The sequence below is a fragment of the Eucalyptus grandis genome, chromosome 9 (assembly GCF_016545825.1).
Source record: "Eucalyptus grandis isolate ANBG69807.140 chromosome 9, ASM1654582v1, whole genome shotgun sequence".
Taxonomy (NCBI): domain Eukaryota; kingdom Viridiplantae; phylum Streptophyta; class Magnoliopsida; order Myrtales; family Myrtaceae; genus Eucalyptus; species Eucalyptus grandis.
In genome coordinates, this window is record NC_052620.1 from 22599969 (window position 1) to 22623168 (window position 23200).

Sequence of the window (23200 nt, forward strand, 5' to 3'; positions counted from 1 at the left end):
AACTACCGTTGGACAGCATCCCGGAGAATCGTCTTCCAATATACCCATTGGACAGCTCGTATCTTAGAAGATTTGGTAGCCGTTGAGTGACAAAGGTAAAATCCCAAATTGATTCCGATCGCCCATACAAACGAAATCTTGGTTTCCATAAGTAAAGCTTCTTCGTATAGAAAGATCTTGTCTTCAATCAAATCAATCTTGATGTGGAATCCAAACAGATCACTAGCCGTTGTATGATTGGGCTTGAGTTACGATTCATCGAATCTGGATGTAAAGTCCGAGTCTTGAGACTTTACGATATGAGTCTTGAGACTTTACAACTGGGTCTTGAGACTTTACAATCGAGTCTTGAGTCGACAGTCTTCGAGACTTTGACACGATCTTCGGTCGTCTTCGACTTTGCCAATATCCTTTACATGTTCTATTATCTCGCATGGCCTATTACTCAACCATCAAACATGTTAGTAGCCTTTGATTTATTTTGTCATCTTCAAAACATCATAAGGGATTTCCCTAACAGATTGTCCCTCTGTTCCCGGACTGACTTTTATCCGAGTGCGATGTCTAGTGATGTATGATATCAGCCTGGCTGGGGGCCCTGTCATACAAGAGTTCATTTCTGTGCACGTTCGACGGGATGGAGCTATGCGAGGGATGCTGCCGCCGCCACCACCTGATGCACCGGGTTGGGTGTGAGACCTGCGCATGATGAATAGGAGCTGGATCTCTTTTTGATGTAGATAGTCGACACTTTCGATGGGGGGTTTTTGTGCTCGCATGATGTTGAGGGTCGAGGTTTCTTTTTGAGGTTTTAGGCTGGACGTGGCTGAGTCCTAGCCTTTCCTTTTGTTGTACCGACCCGAAGGGAATCCCATCTTGCTATATATGTATGTAAGCAAAGTGTCGAAGTTGTTTATAAAATCCTGATGTTTAGCTGGTGTGTATTTGTATCATGGATTGGTAGGGGGATAGATGGTGATGTTTAATTTGCTTCCGCTATGAGTCGCGTTGGGACCGTTTTGTTTTAAAAAAAAAAAAAAAAACGTGTCTGCAAATTAGGACGCTTGTTCGAAAGAAAAGAGAAAGGTATTAAAGTGTAACATCGGCGCTGGTGACGACCTGTGAAGGGTTCGGGGTGTCACACCAAATCGTTCTAGACGATTATTTCCCCCTGTTCTCGGTGTCATCTTTTCCCAGATTATCATCTTTCAAAAGAAACTCCTTTCACCAACCTACATATGTTCATTTCTTCTAAATGTTTAGTATGTTATTCCTCAAAATATTACCTACAAATTTCATCAAAGACACACGATCAAATTTTAACTGTATGATTTTATAAAAATCACGAAATCATACTAGGTCAAGGTAGCGTTTTTCCCAGATCCAGTGTCTTCAAAGAACAATGATTTCACCGACCTATTTTTGTTCATTTCCTCTAAAGTTTTGATATGTTCTACCTCAATAAATACACTACAACTTTCATTAAGAGATCAAAGTGATATTTTCACAAGAAAGTTACTTTACAGACCACAAAATCTCTAAAGGTAAGCACAACAAATTCCAGATCTAATTTCTTCAAAGAAAAATCATTTCACTAACCAATACTTGTTCTTTTTGTCTCAAATTTCATTATGTTGTTCCTCAAGGTGTTCTCTACAACTTTCATGAAGAGATCAAAACAAAATTCAGACTAAAAAGTTGCATGCAGCACACAAACTCATGGATGGTCGGACTGGTCTTTCCAGAAACAGCATGCTAGACCAACGAATTTCTCCCCATAACTTCAACTTTTCATGACATATACCGCAACCAACATTCACCATCTTTTACACACACATCACAGCAATGTAAAGGGTAGGTTTTAGGACTCTACTTGCCTTAAACTTAAGCACAAACAGCAACAAGAACGGTGGCCAAGCGGCGAACGGATGGCGGCGAGCTGGGCGGTTGATCCTCCTCCTTCCTCTCGCACGCCCGCTTCCTCTCTTTCCCTCTTCCTCTCTCTCAGACGACACACACACACACACACACACACACACACACACACTCTCTCTCTCTCTCTCTCTCTCTCTCTCTCTCTCTCTCAGTCGATTCCCCTTCATCATCCGCCTCCCTCTCTTTTCTTTTCTTTTCTTCCCCCACAATCATTTGCAATCATTTGATTGCATGAAGCCGCCCAATGAAGCCAATGAGGGCAGCCACACTTGGCTTCTCCTCCATGCCACTTGGCAACTCACATGCAAAGTTGATGGGCTTCAATGTTGGGTCGGTCTTGGGCCTTCATGGGCCGTTCGACCAAGGGGTTGGCGTGGGCTGGTTGAACGGTCTTTGGGCCTAAAAATCAGCCCACCCTCTCCTATTCCTATTACATTTAACCCTTATTTAAATAAACACCTAATTTCAACTTATAAACCCACAAAACGTTGTAATTTAAATCAATAAAATTCTACTTATAAAGTGCACCACCAAGAATAAGATTTATATATCAATTTGCACCTTAATAAAATTCTTGGATCACTTGTAGACACATCTCCACCTAAACAATCATCATTTACAATGCTCGGCCTTAAATTAATTGAAATTCATTAACTCAATGGCTAATATAAAATCAAACGGCACTTTCATTACCTAATCACTGTTCATGGTACTCCAGAGGTTGTCACGAGATTTTAGGATGCCACAAATCATGAGCTATTATCTTCGCTTTAAAGATTTGGAGACATTATTTGTGCGGAGAAAGATTTCAAATCTTTACTGACCATCAGAGTCTCAAGTATTTATTCTCTCAGAATGAGCTTAATATGAGACAGCGTCGCTGGATGGAACTCCTGAAGGATTATGACTATGATATTTTGTATCACCCTGGAAAAGCAAATAAGGTCACTGATGCTCTGAGTCAGAAGTCTTCAGTCGCTCAGATGGTACTCAAGGAATGGAGCTTACTTGAGAACGCTTGAGATTCGGGTTTTAAATTTGAGGTAGGCCACCTTTCGAACCTTATGGCCACTCTCAGAATTGAGTCAGAAGTTCATATTAGAATCAAGATGCTTCAATGGACAGATCCAGAGATTAAGAAGATTCTGCAAAAGAATACAGAAAAGAAGAATGCTAACTTTTAGATTTCTGAGGATAGAACATTGAGGTTCCAAGTACGATTGTGTGTATCTGACAATGTAGAGCTTAGAGAAGATATTTTATTAGAGGCTCATTGTAGTAGTTACAACATTCATCTGGGCAATATGAAGATGTATCAGAATCCATGTCAACATTATTGGTGGTCTGATATGAAGGCAAACATCACCAAGTATGTCGCCGAATGTCTAACGTGTCAGTAAGTGAAGGCACAACACTGTAAGCCGGGAGACCTTCTGCAACCTCTCGAGATTCCCGAGTGAAAATGGGAGCATATCATGAGGGATTTTGTGATAGGATTACCAATGAGTCAAAGGGGTAATGATTCCATTTGGATGGTAGTCCACAGACTAATAAAGTCGGCTCATTTCATTGTAGTACGAAAGGACCTTAGTTTGGATAGACACGCAGACTTGTACATACGTCAGATCGTTCGTTTGCATGGAGTGCTAGTAACGACTACTTCAGACAGAGAGAATGAGAGAGGGTTGATCGTACCTAAAGTCTGAACAAGACGTGGCTGTCTCGGCCGATTTGACTATGTGCATCACGTCCTCCATTGCTGTTGAACTTCAGATTCGGCAGGGAGAGAAAGAAAAACTTCTTGACAGGAAAGTTTCTTGTCGGGCTTCTTTTCTGGGTCAGTGCAAGTTCAACAATGTGGAGCAGTTGAAGAACAAAGCCACGTGGGCTTGTTCATGATGCGTTGGTGTTCGTCTCCGACGGAACTGATATTTCGTAGAAAAGTTCATGATTGACCGATAATGGACAAAAGGACAAGTCATCTTTTTCTTCATGGTCTGAAGGTCTACATCACACTCTCTCTCTCTCTCTCTCTCTCTCTCTGCGGCCAGATTTGAGGCCATCGCAATCTTGGAATGAAGGTTGGGACAGTCACGATCTCTTGGGGTAAGAAGTTATTTTTCTGTCACTATTTAACTCGCACGGACCTGGAAAAGAAGTCAAATTAGAAACTTTCCCAGAAAGAAGTGATCTTTCGGTATCCCAAATTGAAGTTCAACAGCAAAGGCGGACGTGATGCATATACTTAAATCGGCCGAGAAGGACACTCCCCATTGTTTTGGTTTTATAGAACACGTCATTTTGGACTACATTAAAAATTGTCGACAGACTCTTGGGGACGACTTCGATAGACAGCAATATTGATGGTGCTTTCCACCGGTGATTATTTATCTCGATTTCTAAGGGATATAACACCGTTCATTAGGTGCAAAAAAATATGCTTTTTACACAAGGAGTAATAATTTATGATGTCCTCAAATTGATTTCTCTATGCTCAATATAGTAGCTTAACTTGGTTTTTTAAGTTTAGTCTTTGAACTTTTTATAATGGATTCCATTTGCCCTTTCCTTTAATTGTTACTCCATATCACATGGCTCTTTTCAACATGGATCACTAAATAAACTATGACTGGTTAGAAAATGACATATCTTGGCACCTCACGTCTTTTTCTTTAATCTAAAGTCAGCAAAAATTCTCTCGTTCTCTTTTTCCTTTTTCAGGCCTTTCTTCCTCTCCTTCATTTTTGCTCAGCTATTGTCATCATTGGATTTCATCTCCATCTCTGCAAGTTGTATTGCAATTCTTGGATTTCCACCTGGGAGGAGTTGGAGTAACAACCTCCGTTCCCTCTTCTGGCGATTGGAACCCATGCCATTGCTTCAAAGAATTTCTCCAATGCTCCCTTCGGCGCTGTTAGTCACTGGCTATCCTCATCATTCCAGGGCCATGTACTCGCGGTTCTGCTCTCCCCTGTTTCATGGCCAAGGAGCTGAAAGAACGGCAACTTCAATTAGAACTCTGCTACGAGCTCTGATTCCGATGAGCAAAGCACATGAAAAGCCACTTCCTCTCTTTGAATCTCCGAGACATTGCTCCATTCGATTTCAATAGTAAGGTAATGATATAAGTTGAAAATACCCTGTTCTGAGAGAGGAATAACTGAGAATACCAATTCTCTGTGGATATAGAAACTCGATTATTGGGGTTTAATTCACTGACTACGAATATCTGGCTTGAGATACCATCGGCCGCGGTGGCTCCGTTGGATAAGGCCCTCCCAGAGGTGAAGGGTTTAAAATCAGGAGAGGCGCTAGGTGTATTAAGTGTGACTCAGGGGTGGTGGGTCCTTCTGCTTAAGACCTGGGGGTTTACGGTGCGGCTGTCGGCTGTAAGCCGGTTCCTCCAGCACCAAAAATATATATATATATATATATATATATATATATATCTGGCTTGAGATTAACCTGAACTTAGGATGTAATTTAGGTTCGAAACAGTTGAGGTTCTCTTTTTGATCAGTTGCCTGCCACCTGTTCGATGAAATCCCAAATCAAATTCATATTTATGTGCTTCCAGTTTTCGACCGTTCTAAGTGTGTATGGTCATGGGTTGCACGACCGAAGGATTTTATTGATTACTAAACTTTATTGAAGTCTGATTTTTTGATTGCGTTCTAACCATCTCCTTTTTGTTCTAAAAATCATGATGAAACAACACTATTGAACACAAGCCGATATCAAAATGTTCAGACAAAAGGGATTGGAAGTCCTAAAACTTATTATGAAAGCGCTAATTAAATCCTAAAACTTTCAAAAAATGTAATTAAGTTCTAAAACTTAACACAAAAATGCAATTAACGGAATCACTTGATTGAAAAAAATTTATGACTTAATTGTATTTTACCGATAAATTTTATGACTTGATTACACTTTTTAAAAGTTTTAGGATTGAATTAGCACTTTCATGACAAGTTTAGTAGGTAAACAACTCTTTGTGTTTCATGTGAAGTGATCTTTTGGAAGAAATGCTTTGGGATTTCCTGCTTTGTGGCTGCATGCTTCCCTCTAGCTATGTTCTTCATTCTTGAGCACCGTGCGTTTAGAAAAAAATAAATGGACAAACAAATAAAGTAAAAAAAAAAAAAGAGCTTGGACATTCGTAGAGCTGCTTGGTTTAACTTGGAATATGTTTGTTTAACGAGCTTAAACTTGATGCATATTTTAACAATTACAAATATTCTAACACATTCATAACTCCACCCAACCACAAGCAATTGGAATGAATTTTGCTGTCTTGGTAGCTCGTTTTAGGTCAGACAACTAAATTGCAGAGATTTCACATTTTTTGTATGGTTTATTAGTTACCTTTTAATTTGAAGAGAGATGAAAATAAGAAGCGAGATCCATTAGATTATTCCAACTCCAAAGTGAGGCAGGGCATGAAATAAGTCCACTTACAACATGCGCTTGCAGCCACCCCACATCATTTATTTCCACATCCGAATGCCCTGCTCAAATGGGAAATTATTAAATACTCTCGACTTACATTAATCAACGTAATGTAAACCGTTCGACTAGAGTGAACTCATGACTAAGTAGGCTGGGAAAACCTGATAAAAGCTTGCTCCTAAGAGAGCTCTTGACCAAGATCCATCGTGAATCTTATGGATCCATGCGTAACCAGCAAGATCAAGGTCAAGGATTTTACCTCCATCTATGAAAGATCGAGTCCAAACAAGTATTTGCCCTGTTCAACTTAATTATAATTGTAGAGTACCATGGTAAGCAGAAATATGTGCATAAATAAGCTCATCCAAAAGTGTAAAGTCCAAGATGGCACACTAACGGACTCAAACTCGAATTGTCAAAGTGAAATAAACAGGATAGCAAACTGAACTAATTTGAACCCAACTCAGTCTTAGATTAGTCAATGCCCTCGTTGGGTACTTTGGCCCCTTACCGTTCGTTAGTAGGTAACGTGGTAAAAAAAGGGACTATTGGACTCTGATGGGTTGAACTTCGAAATGGACCATCTTGGGCACAGTAGAATTTCCGTGCGCAGCTGTAGCATATGGTTCTTTCCCTTTCGACGAATTGAAGGCACCAAAAAGGAAAAAGATAATACGCAGCACTCCAGTCCTGTCCATGAACTCGGAATTGAAAGGAAAAAGGTGATTATGAAGATTGACTCTGTCTTCGATCAGTACTCGAATAATTTTCTCAATGTTCCACTCTGTTTGTGTGTGGCGCATAACGACGATCTCAGTACTGTCTACGCTAACGGGAGTTAATTGACTGTGCTCAGCCGATTTGACTATGTGCATTGCATCTTCCATTGCTGTTGAACTTCAGATTGGGTAGAGAGAGAGAGAAAAAAATTCTCGATATGAAGGTTTCTCTTTGGACTTCTTTTCTGGGGTTAGTGCAAGTTCAACAATGTGGAGGAGAAGCTGAAGAACAGAGTAAACGCTAAAATACGACGAACTGATATTTCGTAGAAAAGTTCATAGATAACCAATGATGATGGAGAAGGGCTAAGGAAGAATAATGGATAGGGACAAGGGCTAAGGAAGAATGATGGAGAAGTAGAAAGGACCAAAGAAGAAAGAAGGAGAAAGGACATGACGTGCTGATCATGTGATTTTTCTATTCAATCATCACTTACTTAGCAATCCACATCGAAATAAGTCAAGTAATATGGGGTTAGAGGTGATGGAAGAGACACATTGAACCCCCATTAGAAAAAAGTTAAGAGAACTAAATTTAAAAAGTAAAATTAACAAACGGTATCGAACAACAAAAAATAGTTCGAGAACCTCAGTACCCCTGGTGTTGAAAGAGCATTTTCTCACACCTAATGAATGAGTCATGTCTTGTGATAACATGAAAATTGCTTCAATAATTGCTATCACGGACCTAAGCAAGTCTTTAAAAGACTACATCCGAATCCTCATTCGAATCTCAAGATCACTTGGATGTAAAACAACAATAGTGTATTGCCGGGTACAGGGGCAAGAAAAAACATATTGTACTGATTGGGGGCACAAGGACACAAGATGTGTAGGCATTGACACAAAATAAGGAATGCATCCATGAAACCTACCATCCCAAATAAAAGGGCAGGCTGTGGAGGCTCCTGATGCATGAGTCATATCCTATAGTAACATAAGAATTGCTTCAATAATCGTTATCTAAGATCAAAATTACAACTGGCTCTACTCTTACTAGGACATTTCAAGTGATGTATTGAATAAAAATTTTCCAAATTAATTACTTGATTCATTTAATCAATATCACGACTTATCTCTTGAATTTACCTAGATGTTGCCAATCTATTTTCATAGAATTGAATCAATTTGCATCGATACTAAAAGAGTACCATTCACGAGACAAAGAATTGGGAGAAACCAAACTAGTAAGAAACGAAGTGGATACCCTAGAAAGAGTACTCTCTTGAATATGTTTGAAGCGTTGTTTTCATAAATGTCATGACGTGGGTGAGGATCTTCTTTTCACCATGAGGATCTTGTACTCCTTTGAACTTTGCTTTATTGTTGTGCTCTAAGGTGGTCGGCCAATGGGGGGGTTCGAGCAGTAACTTTCAGCCGAAGCACTTAATGTATGTCAAGTGATGTTGGTCTCGTTCATTAAAAAAGCCAGTGCTAAACACAACCAATGGCAAAGGTGGACATTGAAAATTACTGAAGATACTTATTGGATATAATATAGATATCATCACTGAAAATGTATTTTACATAAGGTATGGTATCATATCATATAAGAATATGGAAAATTTTATTGCTCAAGTAACTGGACACACTTGACTCTGTCAATTGTCAAGCATTGTCTAATGAGTGGGTCTCTTGCATACATTGGCTAAGTGACGACATGACTCTTCAACGGGATCGAAATGGATACATAGCTAGTGTCAAGTAAAATACCCAATTTGCCTCTCACCATATATCTCAAAATGCTACTAGAGCTTCTCTTCTGTTTGGTTGAGATGGCTATGATCACCCCAGGACTTTATGACCCAGTCGTCCCTGCTAAACAAGTGCAAAATGCTGATCGAACCATTTTGCACCTTCGGTGCAGGACCTTCATTCGGGCGAGCCTGCCGGTAGATAGACGTGTGCACGGTTCCATGAGTGACGACTACTACTCGCTCCCCTGCATGGTGAAGGGTACATTCATTTTCGATTGCCGATGTTTCCAAGCTAATTAAGACTCTTTCTAGGAATAAATGTCAAGGGATTAGAATGAAGTGTCTGTCGATAGTCCCTTGTCTAGTCTACAAATTTTAAAACCATTGAAGCAACAATTTTTGCTCCAAGCCATCCAAGATTCTCTCTCTCTCTCTCTCTCACACACACACACACACACACACACACACACACACACAAACACACGCATGCGTGCATGCATCCGGGTATAACCTTGAAAGTTGAATGTACACGCACATTCATATTATATTGAGTAACTATAGACGGACACTAACATAGGCATCTCCAGACAATTATAGACGCGCAGATATTTACCCTTTGTGTGCTTAAATTTGGTGGCTAAGTGTGTAGTTTTGGCAAATAAGCAAGGTAGACACATTGATCTTATGCATCCATGACTTCACAAAATATTGTCAGGTCATAGCCTGTAGGGGTAGATCTAGAAATCGGAGGTCATGAGAGCTGTCATTAGCGTAAAATCTATGGGACTACTACAACTCTTTCAAAAATTTTAAGTTGTTTGATTGATGCGTGGTGTAACGGATAAATAGTCTAACAATTAGTAAAGCTACCACAAGTCTATCCTAGGTAAAACATGTCTTTATAAAGTTTGTACAAAGTCGTTTATGTCGTGCAATTCTGTTGTTAAATTTCAATTGCGGGTAAGCTCAAAATAGTTTGTGAATGAGTTTTGTGGTCTTCCACTCTACAAAGATACTGGCTCTAGCCTTATTGTGCAAAGCGAAATTCGGAAATGGCTAGACATGGATTAATGGCAATATTTCATTATAATGCTGGTTTACCTTTGTGCTTTAAGCCAATGTTTTGCAAGCAACTAGTGCATCGCTGGTAAACTTGATCCTTGCTTTCACCACCATCCTGCGTATAAAACCAATCAATGCGAAGCCCTGATCAAACAATTCTCCTTTGAAGAACCAAGTTGAAGTCCACGCTCTCCAAGAATCTAATATCCTTTTCTAACACACGAATATGTTCTTTAGAAACGGGGGAAACATGTGAGTTTGACTTGACTTAATGAGCTCAATAGGGATCGACTAAAATTCTCGTGCATTTTGACCGGCATAGTGAAAGGAACAAAAACGGATGAAACCTAGCTACCATCTTCCGAACCGGATGAAAGTCACAAATTGATACGAAAATGTTATCCTTGCGTGTCACTTGCTAAGGTTAACTAGGCACTGAAAAATAACCAGTTCAACTCGCTTCTGCACTAGCGTGACAGCATATTCTGGAACTTCTTGAACTTGTAAAAGACTCACATGGGAAGTTAGTTACGTATTAAAGTTTAGAGAAGCCTAAATAAGAATCGATGAGGAATTAACCGTTTGATTTTTGGTCGAGCTCATACAGGGATTTCTTGATCACAACTTATGGACCGGTAGGCCTCATAAATCTGGGGATAAAGTGTCACGCCCCGATCCTCGGACGCGCGCACATCCTTCTACTTGGTCGATTTTATAATGCGATATCCCAGGACTATGTATCGCCGACCCTTTCTTTTATTAAGCACATGCGGAAGCAGTTATAAATCCCAGACAATAAAACAATGGGATAGGAAAGTAGGCCATATTTTTTATATTGAAATTCATAACCACACTTTCATTAACAGCACAACTCATAGTATATTTACAATACTATTTACAACATAAAAGTCTCACACCTATCTACACTAAGACAGGATGCACAAAAGGGATGGGATCTCAATCCACATCTGGGTTGTATTTAAGATCCCTCTCTAGATCTTCTTCTTCTTCAAAAGTCTTTCTCCCCTTCAGGTTCCTCTTCCTTAGCTTCTCCTCAGGGTCCTGAAATGGTTATTCAATAACCAATGAGACCACGTCTCGCCGAGTCCTACCCCTACGACTCGATTAGTAAACTAATACACCATACGGTTGCCTAAGCACAACACGAGTCGAGGACTTACCTTAGCCTCGGCCCAACCTGCAATTCAAGGTTAAACATAGATATTCAAACAATTCACGACATCCGATCAAGCATTGATCAATCGACTAAGTCGATTACATGTCAGCCAGACCCTCTCTAGGTCATTCCCACTCATACCACGATTTCCCAGTGGTGTACTCATTCACCAAATCACATGTGTTTCTCGGGCGTCGTTTTCGCCAATGACATACCGATCACCGACACCGTGCATTCTTTAAGGCGCCGTTTTCACCGGTGATAACCTTGATCACCGAACCACGTGTCCTTTCAAGGGCGCCGTTTTCGCCAAGGTGACATCGGCTATAGACAACATCGTGCGTTCTTTAAGGTGCCGTTTTCACCAGTGATATTCCCATAACCCCCGAACCACGTTTGTCTATAAGTCATTTACGTGCGTTTTTTTAAGGCGCCGTTTTCGCCAAAGTGATACTTCCAATCACCGAACCACGTATGTCCAATAATATCGCACTGATTGGTCTCACCATTCTCCCTACTATATAGCCCATCAACGTCTTGGTGCTATATACCCATGCTTGGCCATTACCAATCAAATATTCAATAACAAACAATTTAGGACAATTCCTAAAATTCCACAATAAATTCAATTCCACACAACGTAGAGCTCAAATAAATAAACGGTCTGCACCACGACAATCGGCACGAAATTCCGGTCACCGGCCATCCCGGTTGAATTTCCGGAAAATAATTAATTAAATAAATAAATTTCGAAAATAAATAAATAAACATCAAAAATCCAATTTAGGCCCATATTGCCTTATTGGAGCCCGAAACGGGTCGGGAAAATCCCGAGATACATTCAATAAATAACCAAACATTTCTACTTGCTAATAGCTAGGTCTAACCACCTAACATGCATCCTCAAGTCACTAATTTAATTGTTCTAACCTAATCTAACCACCTAAGTGCATGTAATTAAATCTAACCAACCCTAAGGCATAATTAGCAAACTAATAAAGCATTAGTGAGTAAAACTCACTTGATCAAAAGCGGGGATCGAATCACCGCAACGGCGACGCGACGGCGGCCGAAATCGGACTTTCGACGACACCGGCGGCTTGGGACCGGGCCTTAAGACTTGGCCCTACAAACTTCAGCGAGGCTGGGCTTCACTAAAATTCTTGGGCTGAGTTGATCAGGGCTGAACTTGATGGATCCTTGGGCTTTGCTGGAAATTGGGCTTGGCCAATTAACTCACATGGACTGGACTGGGCTGCAGCTGAGATAATTCGACTGGGCTTGAAACTAAGCTGAAAATGGGCTGATCTCTTGGGCTGAAACTGCTGGCTTTGCTGGGCTTCGGAGCTGAATCTGCTGGGCCTGATTTGCGGCCCAAATGACCTACAAAGGCTGAACTGGACTGCACGATGGACTGAATTTGGTTGGGCCCGAAAGTGAAGAGATGGGCCACAAAGAGGACGGAAGCAGCTTCGGTCACTGGGCTACCGAAATTGAAGGTGCGTGGACTGACGAGCTGGGAGAGAAACTCGGATGAGGCGTGCTGCAAGTGCTTCGTTTGCTGCTGGACGAAGAAGACGAAAATCAACCCAGCTTCAGTAGCTGGCTTCTGTTCACCAAAGCAGCTTCGGTCTTCATGGACATCAATGGACGAGGAAGCAGCTTGGGGTCTTCATGGAGTGCATGGGCACCAACGTGGCAGCTTCACGAGGTCAACAAGGTGGGACGGTTCTTGCTGGAGTTGACCGTGGAAGCTGCAGCTTGGACGCGTGGCTGAAGAAGAAGGTTGCTGGGCTTCCTCGTTGGCGTCGTGGGGTCTTCGGTCAACAAACCGAAGCTTGTTGCTGGAGTTTGACCCACAGAGCAAGTCGGATGCGTGGAGGCTGAGAGGACTTCGGTCTTCAGTGCTGGACAACACCTGAAGGAAGCAGCTGTCGCATGTTGGCTGAGCGTAGGTCAACCGGTCGTCCGAGAGGCAGCAAGGTTGACTGAAAACGTGGCACGGAGCTGCTTCGGTGCTGCCTCGGCGTCTTCAAGCATATGCGGTGGACTGAAGCTCCGTGAAGTGGAGACACGGAACAGGAGTTTTCGTGGCGTCGAAGTGATGAAAACGTTGGCGAGGAGCTGCTCATGGGCGCTGTCTTCGTGGACTCCACGATATGCACGGGTTGAAGACGTTGGACTCGGTGGAGCTGCTGCAGGGATCTTCGCTGGCGTGAGTGGAGTGTGTGGGCTTCGGTTGAGGAAGAGAAGTAACGGAGATGGAGAGAGGTGAGTGATGGGGATTGCTTCGCACGGCAGAGAGATTAAAACTAAAGCAGGAATAATGAGCGGATGGGAGGGTTGCCGAGCGTGAGAAGATGCAGACCAGCCGTTTGTGCGTGTTCCACAAGCCAAAGAAAAGATCAACACAACATCTCTTCTCTTAAATGCTTGTCCCCCCAATAGCTCTCAAAAATATCCTAGTGTTCCCTTTTACTTTCTGAAGACTAATATCCACTTAATTATCCAAATGAAGCCTCAATTTCTGCCCCTTTTTCAATTTCGAATTTCACTCAAATAAACTAAATTTTCTTGCTCAATTTCCCAAATTGAGGTCCAATCTCAATGTAGAAAAATCCCAAGTGATTTTCTATAAATCCCCGACACATAAAGGCTCAACCCGAAAGTCTAATTTTCCATCAATTTAGCTAATCTGAATTTCCGCCAAATTTCCGCAACGTCCGAAACGGTTTTCCGTAAAAATTCCTGAATCTCCGAAAAATCTTCTGAGACTGAGTCGATACTCCTAAAATTTATTGTGACATGGCCAAAACTTCAATTTCTGAAATCGGACTCGGGTGGCGGTTAATTTTCATTCGGCGCGTTTTTAGCGTGACCTAGACTATCGGGTAGTTTTCAGAACTTTTAAGGCAAATGACCCGTGGTCGATTTTCTTCGAGCCACTATAAACCCACTCGACTCAATGGTGACTCTTGATTGTCGTGAAAATCTCGAGGATTCAATTACGGACACGGGTACCAAAACAATAAGAAATCGGTCTAGTGCCGGTCAACGAGAATTTTCTAATTTAGTGGTGTCACCCACGATTAGCCACACATCTCGTCGAACCGACATATCTCGATCTCTAATCGATTTTTATCTTTGCGCCTCAATGACCTCTAAAGATAGACACGGTCAAGAAGCTGATTCCTGATCGAGTTCTCAAGTCTATTGCCTTAAAATTCCTTAATAATTTCCCCAGCTAGTCTAGTTATCTCGAGAGTGATCGGCTCTGAGAATAACCCTATAGACGCGTCAATGAAATGCCCGATTAATTCAGTAGAAGACAGGGTTGAAAATTTGGGATGTCACATAAAGGCTAGCTGCCTCTTTTGAACTAAGGCCTTGAAGCTTTCCTGGATTTTGTTCCCGTAGATCTGGATCTTTGATAACCTGATCATGATTCAAGAAAAGATTCAGTAAATTTTGTACAGGTGTTCAGCCACTTCTATGTTTTCCAAGGATTAAATGGCAGCTCTTTCCAAAGCATTCTAAAGCGTATGACTTTATTAAGTAGCGTGTCGCCTATTCCTAGGACTTGGAGTAGTCGATTCTCTTTCTCGATGATTTAGATGATGACAAAACTGCATGCTTGGTTACTCACATGTTTATTTGAGTGAATGCGAGGAAATATATGTATGCCTTAAGTGCTCCAGGTGCGGGTTATGGAACCGTAAGATATTTACAGCACAACACCGAAGGATAGGGACACTAGACACAGTTATTCACTCATTATGGAAAGCCTGGCTGTACGAATTCATTGGAAAGAAGACTTTGCACTAGGAAAGTTTTTAAACAAGTGTACAAAGTTTCATCCAGCTCAAATGAAGAAAGAATATTTCTTATCAAGAGAACGAGTAACAAGTAAGGAAAGATTTTTGAAGCTGCATAAATTTTGACCCGATATGGTTTAATGAGTTCAAATTGTTGAATAGCATTCATGGATATCTGTCTAAGCGATGAGTAATTGTCATCCAACATAATGCTAGATGATGATATGGTGATAGTTCATACCTCTCTCACACCACAAGTGGCTGCAATCACTTCAGCTGTCTCGATAGCTCGTTTTAGATCAGACGAGTAAATAGCAGAGATTTCACGTTCTTTGGATAGTCTATCAGCTACCTTTTTGGTTTCAAGATAGAAATATAGTAAGAAGCAAGTGAGACCTATTAGATCATTCCAATTCTAGAGGGATAGAGAGCATGAGATAAGTCCACTTACCGCATGTGTTTGCTGCCTTCCAACTTCATTTAATTTCACATCCAATTGACCCTGGCTCAAAAGGGAAATGATTAAGTACTCTTGTTGTATGTTAGCCTACTCCAAATGAGCTGTTAGATCACGTGGATTTTTATATCACGTGAGACCTAACTGATCTAACTGCTCATGTGGACTGGGTAATTAAGCCAAGTAAGTCGAGAATACCCAATAGAAGCTTGCTAAAAGAGAGCCTAATTGCTTGGATCGAGGTCCATGGATTAAGTACAATTATGGCTGTTAAATCTTGTGGATCCATGTGTAACCCACGAGATAAAGGGTTGTGATTATCTCTACTAGTAAGTATTGAGTCCAAACAAGTAATTGCCACACTCGATGTAATCATAGTTGTACCATACCTTGGTCAGCAGAAAGGTGGGCATAAACAAGTTCAAATCAGAACAAGGCAAGGTAGGAGAAAGCGGACTCAACTTTAAACTCTGAAAGTGAGTTAGATATGATATCAAGCTGAAATAATAATCCAATGGACTTCTAGGATTAGTCAACACCCAAATTATTATGATAGGTTGAACTTATAGATGGGCCATCTTGTAGACCAAAGAATTCTGTGTGTATCCATGGCATGACCGGGCTGGCCCAAAGGAATAGCATGTGAGCCTCCTCCTAGGCCCATATAATTATTAGACTGCATTTTTTTTCTTTTTTCCCCTTATACATATTAGGGTATGTTTGGCAACTTGCCAGATAATGAAAATTTTTATTCTTTTGTTCCTAAAAGTAAATTTGGAACAGAAATCCGTTTGGTAAATTTTTTGTTCTCGGGAATAAATTTGTTCCCAAGAATAGATTTAAAGCATAATACAAAAGTAAAATAATAATAATAATAATTCTTTGTTCTCCAGAACAATTTCAAAATCAAGTCAACCTATATATATATATATTCTCTTATTTCTTCTTGTTCTTCTTTCCTCTCTCTTTTTCTTCAATCGCTGCCATTGTGGCCGCCCTCCATTGCCGCCATCCGCCACCACTGGCCATAGTTGCCAATCGCCGGCGAATGGTCTAGCAAGCTCGCCCAACCACTAGTGAGACTTGCTTGACCGGGCAAGGCTCGCCTAGCCCTGGCGAGGCTCGGTTGAGCCATGCCCAACTACCGACAAGGCTTGGCCAATGAGGCATAACCTCGCCAAGGGCTGGTGATGCTTCCATGAGGTTGCTGGCCCTCGTCTGATCAGTTGCCGATCATCCCAAGGTCAGCGATCGGCAACCTTGAAGAAGAAGAAGAAGAAGAAGAAGAAGAAGAAGAAGAAGAAGAAAGAAAGGAAAAAAGTAATAAAGTTATTTTAAAATTGAAAGAAAATGATTTAGATGAGAAATTTTGAGAATAGTACCAAACGTAATTTTATTTCAGGAATAAAAATTTTCGATAGTTATCAAACGACTTAAAATGCTTAAAAATTGTTCTCGGGAACATAATAAAAAAGAATCATATCTAATCAGAAATTGTTTCTATGTACAGAATAATTATCAAATACGCCCTCAAAAGCTTGAACATTGAGGCTGTCAATGGTCCATACCTGAATTCTACGATCAATGTTCCAGTCTGTTTGTCCATGACGTACAAGGCTGATTTCAGCATGGTCTACACTAGGGTGAACTGATTGAGCATCTCTGTCATCATTCAATTCAACAGCATCTCTAACAAAATCACAATTTCAAATATGAGAGTATCATCATTCAATTCAACAGTATCCCTAGCAAAATCACAATTTAAGATATGTGTGAGAGAGAGAGAGAGAGAGAGAGAGAGAGAGAGAGAGAGAGAGAGAGAGAGAGAGTACCTAGACCCTAGCTCGACCGATTTCGCTATGTGTACTGCGTCCCCCATTGCTATTGAACTTCAGATTCGAGAAAGAAAAATAACGAACTTGCTTTCAGGAAGGTTTCTAGTTGGACTTCGTTTCGGGTGTTGCTGCAGGTTAAATAACGTGTAGGTGAAGTCGAAAAATAATGACGTCCGGGCTCTTGGTCTTCCCAGACTTCCCAGTGTAGACGGCAAATATGACTACGAGAAGTTGCAAAACAAAGCGGGGTGGTTTTCGTACAAAAGTTCATAAAATGACCGATAATGGAGACAGCAGAGTTAGCAACCGAGAGAGAGAGAGAGAGAGAGAGAGAGAGAGAGCTGGGTGGTGTTATGAACTCAATATGACAGTGAGTGGCTGGGTCCGCTGTGATTTGACTGTGCGCATCACGTCCTCCATCGCCATTAAACTTAAATTTAGGAGGGAGAAAAAGCACTTTCCTAGAAGGTTTCTAAGTTGACCTCTTTTCTGGGCTTTGTTTCGGAGGCGTTGGTCTTCGTGTTGGTCTTCCTCGAGTGAACGGTAAAAAATGTCCGACCGATCTTTCAAAAGAAAGTCTATAGATGAACGATAATGGAGAAAGCACAAGTCATATTTTTCTTCATGATTTGAAGGTTCCTCCTCGTCTTCCCCGGTGCCAAGCCAATCACTCCAAATGATTCTGGCAAAACATTTCGGATTATTGTTATGTTAAAGTAAAAGGACTTTGAACTTTTTTTAATCGTTCGGTCGTGTCTCCTGTCAATGATCTCAGTAATGCACGACAACGAGGTCATGGATCGACGATAGATGAGGAATAATGAAGAAAAAGAAAAAAAGGGGCTAAAAAAGAAAAAAAAAATAACAAGAAAATTTTATCTGTCTTAGACAGATGGACATGAGGTGCTGCCCCATGTGCTTTTCCGTCCTGGTGACTACGGGCACGCGTTTGATAACATTTCTGTTCCGGGGAATAATTTTTTAACATGATTTTTTTTTTCTGTTTTAAGGAATAATTTCTGAGTATAAGAATACGCTTATCGTACACATGACAAAATTTCTAGAATATAAATTGATTTCTAGCCATTTATTGATTTCTCAATTTCTATTTCAGAAATTGAAAAGTTAAAAATTTTAGCTTCTGATTTATTCTTTAAACTTATTTATGGAATATAAATCTGTTCTAAAAATAGAAAAATCAAATTATGTTATCAAACGAGATTTCTATTCCAAACCTATTTCGAGAAATAGAAAAACAGAGAAATAGAGAATTATAAATTTTATCCTGTGCGCCCTTGGTAATTGCAAAAAATTTCTACTCTAGGAACAGAAATGCGTTTAGTAAACTTGTGTCACGACCTCTTTTTTTTTTTTTTTGGCGCCCGCAATCGGGTACGGGCGCCTAAGGAGGCTAATGGCTCGGCTGAAATTAATTATGCCCGGACTCTCCCAAGTCCACCAATTCACGACTTTAATAATCTAAATTTTTAACCTATAAATTAATTTTAAAACGGAGTCGCCACTAATCGATTTTGGGTGGGTTGATTAGAAACTTCACCGGGAGAAATACTCACTCCTGCGTAACCAGAGAAATTAGGATCGGGGACTTGATTACACTAGTTAATCACTAATGCCCTTTCGGTACCTAATCTTGTTTAAACCCTAAGGTTTTTTGGATGTTCGAGGGATTTTCCATGCATTTTTGGGAGGGAAAACATTTTCTAGGTCTTTTTCTAATTTTTTGGACACAAAAGGGATTTTTTCGGATTTTTTTTGGTATTTTTGGAAAAATACAAGTCTTTTTTTATTTTTCTGAATTTTTGGATTTTTCATGAAATTTTGGATTTTTTTGGATTTTTGGCATTTTTGGAAAATATGGAATATCTTTTATTTTTTTTATTTTTTGGAAAATAAAATATTTTTTAATATTTTTCAAAATATTTTTGGAAAATAAATTATTTTTTGATTTTTCTCGATTTTTAGAAAATAAAACATTTTTCGACATTTTTAATATTTTTCGATTTTCTGGAAATTAAATTTTTTTAATATTTTTGAAAATAAAACACTTTTTGATTTTTTTAAATAAAAGTTTATTATTTTATATTAAAATAATAAAATAAAACCGACCGGGTCGGATCCGCGGGTTGGGTCCAACTCCGGGTCGGCGACCCAAACACGGACGGGCCGCGATGCGGGCCCGACTGGATTTTTCATCTTTTTTATTTTATTTTTTTATTTTGTTAAAACGACGCCGTGGCGGGCGTTTGGGGACGCCCGGACCCGGCCCGACGACCCGGGTCCACGACCCACTTCCCCGGCGAAACCCTACCCGGATCCGACCCGAATCGCGACCTCGTCTTCCGCCGCGCCCGCAATTTGCAGAATCCCTACCCGGTTCCCGATCCGGTCCGACCCGACAACCCGGGTCGCGACCGGAAAATCGGGAACCCTAGGGTTCCCGAATCGCGGCGCCGAGGCACAATGGGACGGGGGACGACGGTGACGGCGACGGCGGCGGCAACGGCGACGGCGGCAACAACAACGGTAGTGACGAGGGTTGGACTGCGGAGGGGGAAACTATGGCGACGGCAACGGTGGCGGTGGCGGTAGCACTACCTGTTCGTGGCGATGACGTCCGGATGGTGGTGGCTGGGCAACTCGGTTTCTTGATCTGGCGCGGCGTCGGCGGACCGATCACGGCAACGGCTTCGCAGGTGGGGCACGACAACAAGCCGTCGAAGCAACGGCGTCGGGACTGAGGCGAACGGCTGCGGCACGGCGTCCGGCGACAACAATAGCAGCAAAAAAACCAGATCTACTGCGTAGATCTCGGCCGGACCCTCCTCGGCCTTAATTCCTCCTCACTTAGGCCAGATCCGAGCTTCCACCGGCCGGATCGACCTTCTCGAAGTCACTCGCCGCCCGCCTTCCCGAAGTCTCTCGGTGGAAGGTGGGCCGAGCTCGCGACTCGAGCTCTCCCGCGCCGCCCTTCAACCCTTCCCGATGTCTCTCGGTGAAGGATCTCCGAGCTCGCCACACCCTCCGACGATGCTTGCGGCCACCTATTTATAGGCAAAGGAACTCCGGTCGATGGAGGGGCTCGGTCGCCGGCCTCCGGCTTGCCCACCGGTTCCGCTCGGCTGAACCGGTGTCCCATCGAGCTTTCTAGCGAAGCTCGCTCAGCATTAATGGCGCCTGCGATCTTATCCGCTCCGGCCGACGTCGCCCTACACTCCTCGGCCGTAGGCCGTCCTTCGCGCGCATCGCCGGCCACCGAGTGTGAGATGCAAGCGACTGAGGAAGAAGAAGATAGGAGGAAGAAGAAGAGAGCAAAGGGGCCGGGCCAAGGGTGAAGGAAAATGGGCCATATGGGCCACGGAGGGGGAAGAAAAGGGAAAAAAAAAAGGGCTTTTGGGCTTTTTTTTTTTTTTTGTTTGTTTATTAATTATCTTATTTATCCGAAATAAAATAAAAACTTAATAAAATAAGATTAACCTAATTAAAATTGAGGTGTCAACAGCTGCCCCTCTTTGAAGGTGAGCTCGCAGAGGTTGCATTCAAAGACATACTGATGCCTCAATTTTATCCATACATGCGTAGCAGATTATATTTTATTTGGGATCTATTATTCTATGTAGGAAAAGAGCAATATAACTTTACATATACTAAGACAGATAAGAAGATACCTGTAGTTACTTACCGGGAGTGAGTGAGATAGGGTGTGAACCCCGAGTTTTGGCAAGTATCAAGCGTCATCTTACCCGGTGATATGAGGAGGTTGCTTTTCCGTGGCTCGAACCATTCTTCGGTCACCTGTTAAAACAATCAATGATTTGTCTAGGACCCGAACCTTTCTTCGGTTGCCTTGACGGGAGACTGCTCTTCCAGGACCCGAACCATTCTTCGATCGCCATGACGGGAAATTGCTCCTCCAGGACCCGAACCATTCTTCGATCGCCATGACGGGAAATTGCTCCTCCAGGACCCGAACCATTCTTCGATCGCCATGACGGGAAATTGCTCCTCCAGGACCCGAACCTTTCTTCGGTCGCCCATTGGAACAATAAGTTGTTTGTCTAGGACACGAACCTTTCTTCGGTCGCCTTGACGGGAGATGCACCGACCTTTCTCAGGGCATCTCATTTGTGGGTGCCTGATTTGTATCAAGGACACCAGTTGGTACCCGACCTTTCTCGGGAGATGCGCCGACCTTTCTAGAGCATCTATTTTGTTGGGGTGTCGACTTCGTCAAAGACACTGGTTGGAACCCGACCTTTCTCGGGAGGATGCACCGACCTTTCTCAGGGCATCGATTTGTGGGGTGTTTGACTTCTGTCGAAGACACCAGTTGGAACCCGACCTTTCTCGGGAGGATGCGCCGACCTTTCTCAGGGCATCGATTTGTGGGGTGTCGACTTCGTCGAAGACACCAGCCGAACCCGACCTTTCTCGGGAGATGCGCCGACCTTTCTCGAGCATCTGTTTTGTTAGGGTGTCTGACTACTGTCAAAGACTTTGGTTGGAACCCGACCTTTCTCGGGAGGATGCGCCGACCTTTCTCAAGGCATCAATTTGGAAGATACCTGGACGATCACAAGCATCGGAGGGGTACTTGGACGATCACAGGTACAAACTCTTGGTGTATGGAATATCGAGGACGTACCTGAGATATTCGTGTGGAAATATCGAGGATGGGTCTTGCATATATGTGAAGGTCTCTCACCTGCTGGTATTTGGGAATATCGAGGATGTACCTTGGATATTCATGAAGGTCTCTCACCTCCTGGTAAATGGGAATATCGAGGACGTGCCCCGAATATTCGTGAAGGTCTCTCACCTCCTGGTAATTGGGAATATCGAGGGCGTGCCTCGCATATTCATGAAGGTCTCTCACCTCCTAGTAAATGGGAATATCGAGGGCGTACTTGGGATATTCGTGAAGGTCTCTCACCTCCTGGTAATTGGGAATATCGAGGGCATGCCTCGCATATTCATGAAGGTCTCTCACCTCCTGGTAATTGGGAATATCAAGGGCGTGCCTCGCATATTCATGAAGGTCTCTCATCTCCTGGTAAAGGGGAATTGAATGTAGCACGAGGCTTACCTGGATTGCCACAGGCACTTAAAAAGGGTGGAACACCTGGATAGCCACAGGTGTACAAAGTACTGGGATACTTGGATGAACACAAGTATTTAATGATACAACCTGGGACCACTCAGTTGGTCCAAGGGTAAGAAAGCATACTCGGGTAGGCGCAAGCACACAAAGCAATGGAATGCTTGAATAGCTGCTAATTATTTGGGGACAACTCGGGCAAGCTGAGTGTTATGAAAAGGAAGTACCTAGACAAGGGTGGATACTTGATGATATGGGGATACCTAGATAGCAGTAGATATTCCAAGAGATACTTGGTCAGTCACAAGTATCAATACTCTAGGGACAACTCGGACAGGTCGAGTGTCAGAAAAAGGGAGTATCCGAACGGTGACCGGTACTCAAAGACAATAGGGATACCTAGACAGCAGTAGGTATTCAACGATAAAGGGATACTTGGTCAGTCACAAGTATCAATACTCTGAGGACAACTCGAATAGGTCGAGTGTCAGGAAAAATGAGTATCCGGACGGTAGCCGATACTCAAAGACAATGGGATACTGAGACAATTGCAAGCACCCAAACTCAAGGGACGACTCGAATAGGTCGAGTGTCAAGAAGAGAGTACGGACAAAGTGATAGGTACCTTAAGACAAATGGGGATAGAGATATGCTTACCTCGGCAATATCTCGATCTCTAAGAGTGTGTCTATTATTTGCACAGTATGCACACATGATTATATATGCTGTAAATTCATGAGTTCAAATGAGATTCATGCATGATAATTTTGTTAGTTATGCATCTTTTGATTTCCACTGAGGAAGATTTTGAAAGACAACCTTCATTTAGAATGTAGATGTCTTGAGCATGCCAGATGAGGGACTTTCAGTCTGAAAGG

General features: G+C 42.1%; 1 protein-coding gene across 1 annotated transcript; it reads right to left on the reverse strand.

Moving 5' to 3' along the window:
• Positions 1 to 8911: 8911 nt before the first annotated feature.
• On the reverse strand, positions 8912 to 17250 carry LOC108955307 (phosphoglycerate mutase-like protein 4). The gene is made up of 8 exons (XM_039302444.1): positions 17204 to 17250; positions 16940 to 17060; positions 15366 to 15416; positions 15156 to 15266; positions 14461 to 14534; positions 10528 to 10585; positions 9962 to 10037; positions 8912 to 9105 (listed from the first exon to the last, which is right to left on the reverse strand). Exons 1-8 carry the CDS (start codon positions 17248 to 17250, stop codon positions 8912 to 8914), a joined length of 732 nt encoding a protein of 243 aa, XP_039158378.1.
• Between the last annotated feature and the right edge of the window lie 5950 nt (positions 17251 to 23200).

Coding starts and splice junctions, on each gene's coding strand:
- LOC108955307 (XM_039302444.1), bottom strand. CDS start 17,250: ATGGGGGACGCAGTACACATAGCGAAATCGGTCGAGCTAGGGTCTAG. Junction 15,417..16,939: donor ACATTGATCGTAGAATTCAG/GTATGGACCATT, acceptor CTTTTGAGCCAG/GGTCAATTGGATGTGAAATT. Junction 14,535..15,155: donor CCACTTGTGGTGTGAGAGAG/GTATGAACTATC, acceptor AATCATGATCAG/GTTATCAAAGATCCAGATCT.